Source organism: Primulina tabacum, chromosome 3 (assembly GCF_025594145.1).
Source record: "Primulina tabacum isolate GXHZ01 chromosome 3, ASM2559414v2, whole genome shotgun sequence".
In the NCBI taxonomy this organism is placed as follows: domain Eukaryota; kingdom Viridiplantae; phylum Streptophyta; class Magnoliopsida; order Lamiales; family Gesneriaceae; genus Primulina; species Primulina tabacum.
In genome coordinates, this window is record NC_134552.1 from 15,515,140 (window position 1) to 15,522,815 (window position 7,676).

The window sequence follows — 7,676 nt, forward strand, 5'->3', positions numbered from 1 at the left end:
AGAGCCTGAAAGGATTCATCCAGATCCGTCACAAACTGGTCGACGGCTTTGGATTTGATCAATATATCATCCACACAGACCTCAACGTTCTTTCCAATCTGCTTTTTGAAGACCTTATCCATAAGCCTCTGATAGGTAGCGCCAGCATTCTTTAATCCAAATGGCATTACTACATAACAGAATGTCCCATCGGATGTGATAAAACTGACCTTGCTTCTGTCCTTTTCCGCCAAGGGAATTTGGTGATATCCTTGATATGCATCGAGGAAACAAAGGAGCTCGTGTCCTGCCGTGGAATTGACCAATTGATCTATCCTCGGGAGAGGATAACAGTCTTTAGGGCAGGCCCGGTTTAAGTCGCGGAAGTCCACACACATCCGTCATTTTCCAGCCGACTTAGAAACCAAGACCACATTAGATAACCATGTCGGGAAATAGATTTCTTGAATGTGTCTTGCTCTTAATAAGTCCTGCACTTGTTCCTTGATGATAACGTCTTTTTCGTGGCCAAAAGTTCTCTTCTTCTATATCACAGGTCGGCATTCGTTCAAGACATTCAACTTATGCTCCATCACCTCCCTCCTAACCCTTTGGAGTTCGGACGGACACCAAGCAAATAAATCTTTATTTTGCTCCAAACATTGGACCAATTGTTCTTTCAAGGGCTCTTCCAAGGTCCGAGCTATCCTCACGACTCCGGATGGGGGATTTAGGATAAGCTCTTCACACACGTCTTCCGAAGTAATCTCCCCTGCTTCTTCAATTAGATGTAGTTGATCGAATCCCCTGGATTCAGGTCGACTTGGATGTTCAATTTTAACCGATTTCTGCTCAACCCTTACTTCTTCCACATAACATTTTCGAGAAGTCTCCTGATCTCCCTTAACCTCTCCTACAACTTCTCTGACGGGGAACTTGATTTTCTGGTGCAGAGCCGAGGCGATTGCCATGAAAGCGGCCATGGCTGGTCTCTCCATGATAACATTGTATGATGAAGGGGCATCAACTATCACAAAGTTGATAATTCGGGTCTTTCTAGTATCCCCACTCCCCAAAGAGAGAAGGAGATTGACGACTCCAAGGGGATGTATTGCGTGCCCCGTGAATCCAAACAAAGCTGTGGAGATAGGCTCTACCGTGTATTCGCCCAAGTCCATCTGATCCATTGCTTCTTTAAACAGAACGTTGACAGAACTCTCGGAGTCCACAAAGATACGAGCAACCTCGTAATTGGCGATCATAGCTCGGATAACCAAAGCATCATTATGTGGATCGACCACTCCCTTCATGTCCTCGGGTCCAAAAGTGATCATTAGTCCTGAGCGAGTTCTAGTGCTACTAATCTCCATGTTCTCCAACCTTCTGCTGCTAGCTTTCCTGGCCCGGTTGGAGTCTCCGTCTGTAGGCCCACCCGATATCATATTAATTACCCCTCGAGGGGGTGGTTATTCCCGAGGTTCTGCCCTCCGCATGTTCGGGTTAGCATTTTGAAAATTTTCCCTTTGATTCGGAGCCATTCTCCTTTCAGGACGACTTTCCTCCCGAGTTCTCCTAGGGGGTCGGTGCTCACCACCTGGACTGACTAGAATTGCTTTCATCGATGACATTCATCGTTAGTATGATGACATTCATCGTTAGTATGATGACATTCACCGTTCTATTTCTTGATTCAAATGATGACATTCATCGTTAGTATGACCATAATCCTTGTGAAATCCGCAATACCTTTCTGACCTGGGGTTACGAGGTCCTCTGTCACTACTCCAAGGTCTTCGAATGAGTTGTCGTTCATCACATAGTTCCAATGCTCGGGCTTTGTTGACTTTCAAAGGTGTGTAAGCGGCGAATTGCCCAAGCAGCGTAGGTGGTTCGAAACGTCCGACCCTTGGCACGAGGTCGGGGGGTCGAACGTCTCGCGTAGCTTTGGCCGAGGCCTTCGGTTCACTTTTCCTAGCCATTTGTACTTCTTTCACGTTCATATACTTCTCTGCTCTCGCCAAGAGTTCTTCAAAAGTAGCTGGGGGCTTTTTCACCAACGACTTGAAGAAATCACCACCTCTTAGCCCTTGTGTAAAGGCACTGATCAGTATATCCGGAGTAGCCGAGGGAACATCGATGACCATCTTGTTGAACCTCTTAACAAAATCTCGTAGGCTCTCCTGTTCTTGTTGTTTGACATTGAACAAACTCAGAGCCGTCAATGGATGTTTCTTGCTGCTTGCAAATTGGTGGAGAAAAGCTCTTGCGAAGTCTTGAAAAGTTTTGATGGTCCCCGGCCTAAGCAAATTGAACCACTGTTGGGATGACCTGACCAAAGTGGTTAAGAAGACCCTACACTTGATCGGGTCTGAGTATTGGTGCAGTAATGCCGCGTTCTCAAACCGGGATAGATGCTCTTCCGGATCCCCCGAGCCGTCGTATTCTCCGACATTAGGGAATCTGAAATTTTGAGGCAATTCGGTAGCCAATATCTCGGCCAAGAAAGGGATCCCCCGAGCCAGAAGGGGTGGAGGAGGGGGTGCATTCCTCTCTTCTCTAAGACGTTCAATCTCCTCCCTTAATCTTTGTATCTCTTGTCTCTGAGCTTCACGATCCTCTCCTGGAGGAGGATTGTTGTCTGGTCTTTGGGCCGAGACTTGTTCGACAGTCGTTGTGATCAGCCGAACGAGCTCTGCCATGTTGGATGTTGGTTGATTGTCCTCTCCCGATCGACTCCTGGTACTTGCCATCTTATCTCTCTTTCAAAGTTCCCACAGACGGCGCCAATTGATGCTACCAAATTTTCTCTGGGTTCGGTCTAGTGAGCTTGAGCTTTAGATCAACAATTTTTGAACCGGAACGGGTGGAACACTACCGGTCTATACAGACTAATGGATATTAGAAGACGTCGAAAACTTTTCCGACGCGACCACTTTGATCTTTTAATCGGATAAAGAAATGGGAAGATGCGAATATCTTGGTTTTTCTACCATGAAATAGAAATGGGTATTTATAGTGGTTGAGAGGACTTCTTCTCATACCGTGTCGAAGCCTATTTTAGGTAAATTTCCTTAAATTCTTCTCCAATCACTGCAAATTCGGGCCGGATTTCTTGTCACATCTAATCAAACGGCGAGATTCTAGCATATTTACAGATTATTCACGCTTTTGACATGTGACAAAGTTCTTAGGATAGGAACAGGACACTTGGGCCTGAGATTCATGTCATGAGCACCTGTGCTTGACAGAACCCTACTCCGGACGCTGGTTGGGCTCGGATACCTGTGGTTCGGCTGAACTCTGTTCAGGGCTCGGCTACCAAGGCTTTGGCCACTTCAGCCGAGCACCAGGGCTCGGCCGAGCCCTACCTCGGGCGTGGCCGAGCACCAGGGCTCGGCCACTAGGGCTTGGGCGTGGCCGGGCACCAGGGCTCGGCCACTAGGGCTCGGCCGAGCCCTAGAGCCCTACCTAAGGCTTGGCCGAGCACCAGGGGTCGGCCACTAGGGCTCGGCCGAGCTCTACCCTGGTGCTCGGCCGAGCTCTGTCCAAGACTTGGCCGAGCACCAGGGCTCGGCCATCAGGGGTTCGGCCGAGCTTGGTGCTCGACCGATGTGTTCGAGAAGAACGGCTGAGCTCGTTTAGAGATGGTACCGAATTCGGACGAGTCGTGCCCGATGGGTTACGTTTAAGGTCCTCGGGATGAAATAGTACTCAAGCGCGGTTGAATATTTGGGGCATCAATATATTTTAATAATTTTTTTATTTATTATAAATTTCAAATACAAGATTTCAGGACTGCGAATATGATCGAAATTGAGAATGAAAATGTTGGTTTAACAAGACCGTAACTTTTCTCTTGAATTTGTATTTTTGTTATTATTTTGTAAAGTTAATGATTGTATCGTTTCTATTACTACAAATAAAATATAATGATGATATTACGGTTCGAGACCCATGTGTTTTATCAATAATAATAATAATTTATGTTTAGAAAATGGGTAGAATTCATTTTATAATGTTTAAACAAAAATTCATTTTGTCAATTAAAGTACACAGTTATATCAGGATTCTCATATCAGAGAACGTAAGATTTTACATAGACAAATTGTGTTTAAAAAAAAGTGAATGTGGCAACATGCTGACAAGCTATTTAAGGCGTATTAAAAAAATTAGAAAACATAATTTTTCATCATTGCTTTTTGTGAGGTTAAACAATGAATTTATCCCTTATAATACAAATAAAATAAATTGACGAAAAAATAGACTCGAACCTGTTTAATTTTAAATAAACCGTGTTAAATATCTAAAATCCTTCAATGATATGCAAACATCAACATTTGGTTTCTTTAATTTATGATTTTTTACTCTTGTTTCTCAATTGTAACAATTAAAAGAGTAGGTCTCTCGTGAGACAATCTCACGGGCCTATATCTATTAGACGGGTCGACCTAATCTATACATATCATGAAAAATAATATTTTTGACATAAAATATAATATTTTTGCATGAGTTGTGTCGAGTCAAATATCCTGTGGAGACCCGGACGCTAATTCATTTCTTAATCATTTTTGGGAATAATTGAATTAATTAAGATAAACATGGTCTAATTTTTTTTTTAATACAAGTGCGGAAACATAATGGAATTCAATCTGATATACATATCAAAAGTAAAAGTACATGTCTGGTACCATTACATTAAAATCAAACTAGGGTTCAACCACTAAATATCAAGTGCTGAAACCTACTCTACTTCTGGGTCCGAATCCCCACGCTAAAGTATAATCTCTCATCCTCGTCTTGACCCTGATCCTGTCCCACCTGTTGTCATGCACACATACAAATACAACAACAGCCGGATAACTCAAATGAGAAATACATTCCCAGTATAAATCATGTATACATGCAATCATATAAACAGATATAAAAGCATGAAACAAATGTCAATAACATGTATCAAATCCGAAAAACCTGAATCGATATAACACTGTAAATCAAACTCTGATTCATACTCTCTGACTCGACTCGTTCCTAATCTAGGGATCCCGATCTGAATAAGAATGTAACAATCTCCCACCTACTCTCTCGATCGTGGTGGCGGTACGTTCTTATTTACGGACTTTTGTCCTGTCCATATCGAATCTCGACGATAGAAGTCAATCCACTCCTAAGCAACATCGATATGACCAAACGTCCAGTGTCTTGGCACCTCTGCCAAAGACTTGGCATCTCCGCCAAATAACAGGCACATCAGCCCAAGGACTAGGCACATCCGCCCATGACTCCTCACATAACATATGCTTAACTATAAATCAATAGAATAAGCATATCAATCTCAAACATTGCAACATATCGAGGCAATGACAATTAAGTATGTGATTTTGGGAAATTCAAGTTAAATCAAACTCGAGTTGTGCAATCCCGAATCAACATTGATTTATACCTTTCTTTCTGTCTATCTGACGAATCGAAGTCTCGAATTCGAAGCATGTCAATACTCAATCTGGCAATGACAATATCGAGGAGTACAATATCAATACACCACTCAAATCAATACTGGATATAATCAGAATTTAATCTAATTCTGTTTCAACGGCATAACTGCACAATCTCAATATACCCCGCAATACAAATCAACAGATATCAATTCCCACAACTCATAATCAATAACAATACAAATATGATATCAAAACTTAATCAAATCCATTCTGAAAATCATAAAAATTTCATACGATATATGTTCTTCAATCCGGTCTCGATTATACGATGTCTACTATGTCAAGAACACCATATATCAATCATATCTGATTATGGCAATATCATAATTTCAAATCATATCAAAAACATAAGAAACTTACGTCCAGTTGAAGCTCTTGTCGATAGAAACTCAGTACTGAAGTCGGATTAAAAATCAGACGGGCGGATCTTGCGTGAATTGAATTTACTATCAAGAAACTTGAACTTTCCTCGGAAGCCTTTCTCGTTCCTCTCTTATCTCTATTCTGAAGACATGAAGTATATATACATATATATATATATATATATATATATATATATATTGCATGGTGAAGAAACGTGTATCACTCCTTCAAGCTGCACGTCTCGCACATATGCGCGACTTCCTTCGGCGCATATGCGCGAGACACTATGTCTCGGCGCGTATCTTCACGGCAACTCGCGCATATGCGCGCCCTCACCCGGCGCATATGCGCGAGGTTCTTTGCAACTCTCTGCCATACTCGCGCATATGTGCGGGTCCATGTCGCGCATATGCGCAAGGTTCTCTGCCTACCTCGCGCAAATGCGCCCGGCTGGGTCGCGCATATGCGCGAGGTGCTCAGTCCTCGCACATAATTCAGTCTTCTTTTCTCCTATCCTGATCTAGCCCGTTCCGTCTACAATCACCTCAATTATCAACAAATCATTTCAGATTACAATAACACAATTCTCGGGCATTACATTTCTCCCCCCTAAGATCCGATTTCGTCACCGAAATCACAGGCATCAGATCATATCAGAAAGAAATGTATAACAGAAGTTAAACAGAAAACTCACATCAGTGAAACAACTCGGGAAATCTCTGTCTCATATCTGATTCTGTCTCTCTGGTAGCTTTTTCAGTGCCATGACGACTCCACTAAACTTTCACAAGCAGAATAGTCTTCGTTCTTAGTTGCTTTTCTTTACGATCAAGAATCTGAATCGGCTTCTCAAAGTAACTCAGTGTCTCATTAAGTTCGACCTCGTCTGGCTGAATAACATGTGAAGCATCGGAAGGATATTTCCTCAATAAAGAAACATGAAAGACATCATGTATCCTGGATAAAGAAGGCAGTAAAGCGAGTCGATAGGCGCGATCTCCTATCTTCTCGAGAATCTCATACGGCCCAATATAACGTGAAGACAACTTCCCTTTCTTGCCAAATCTGAAAACTCCTCTGAAAGGTGAAATCTTCAAGAATACTCGGTCTCCTACCTCAAATACCAACGGTCTATGTCGAACATTGGCATATTTGGCCTGTCTGTCTTGAGCGGCCTTCATCCTCTTCTGAATCAGCTTCACTTTTTCTGTCATATCTCTGATCATATCAGGTCCAATCTCAGGTACCTCAGAGATATCATCTCAATATAGAGGGGATCTGCATTTCTTATCGTACAACGCTTCAAACGGTGCCATTTCTATACTCGTCTGAAAGTTGTTGTTGTACGAAAACTCACGAAGTGATAGAGATTCTTGCCAAATAGTGTCAAAATCAAGCACTACAGCTCTAAGCATATCCTCCAATGTCTGGATAGTCCGCTCTGACTGTCCGTCGGTCTAAGGATGATATGTGATACTATTATGTAACTTCGTACCTGGAGCCTGCTGTAAACTCTGCTAAAAGTGCGAAGTAAACCGAGGATCACGGTCTGAAACAATCGACTTCGACACTTCATGCAATATGACCACCTCTCTGACATAAATCTCTACCATCTGGTCATGTCTGTACGTCATCTTGTACGGAATAAAACATGCTGATTTGGTCAATCTGTCAATCACTACCCAAATCGCATCACAACCTCGGGAGGAACGTGGTAGCTTCGTCACAAAGTCTATGGAAATGTCATCCCATTTCCATTCAGGAATAGATAAGCTCTGTAACAATCCTCCAGGTTTCTTTCTTTCGGCTTTCACCTATTGGTAATTCAGACATTTGAAT

The 7,676-nt window shown here is 42.6% G+C and overlaps 1 protein-coding gene across 1 annotated transcript; it reads right to left on the minus strand.

Annotated features, from left to right (window-relative positions):
• Window positions 1-1,649: 1,649 nt before the first annotated feature.
• LOC142538487 (uncharacterized) lies at window positions 1,650-2,729 on the minus strand. Its single transcript, XM_075643802.1, has one exon. It carries the CDS (start codon window positions 2,727-2,729, stop codon window positions 1,650-1,652), a length of 1,080 nt encoding a protein of 359 aa, XP_075499917.1.
• Between the last annotated feature and the right edge of the window lie 4,947 nt (window positions 2,730-7,676).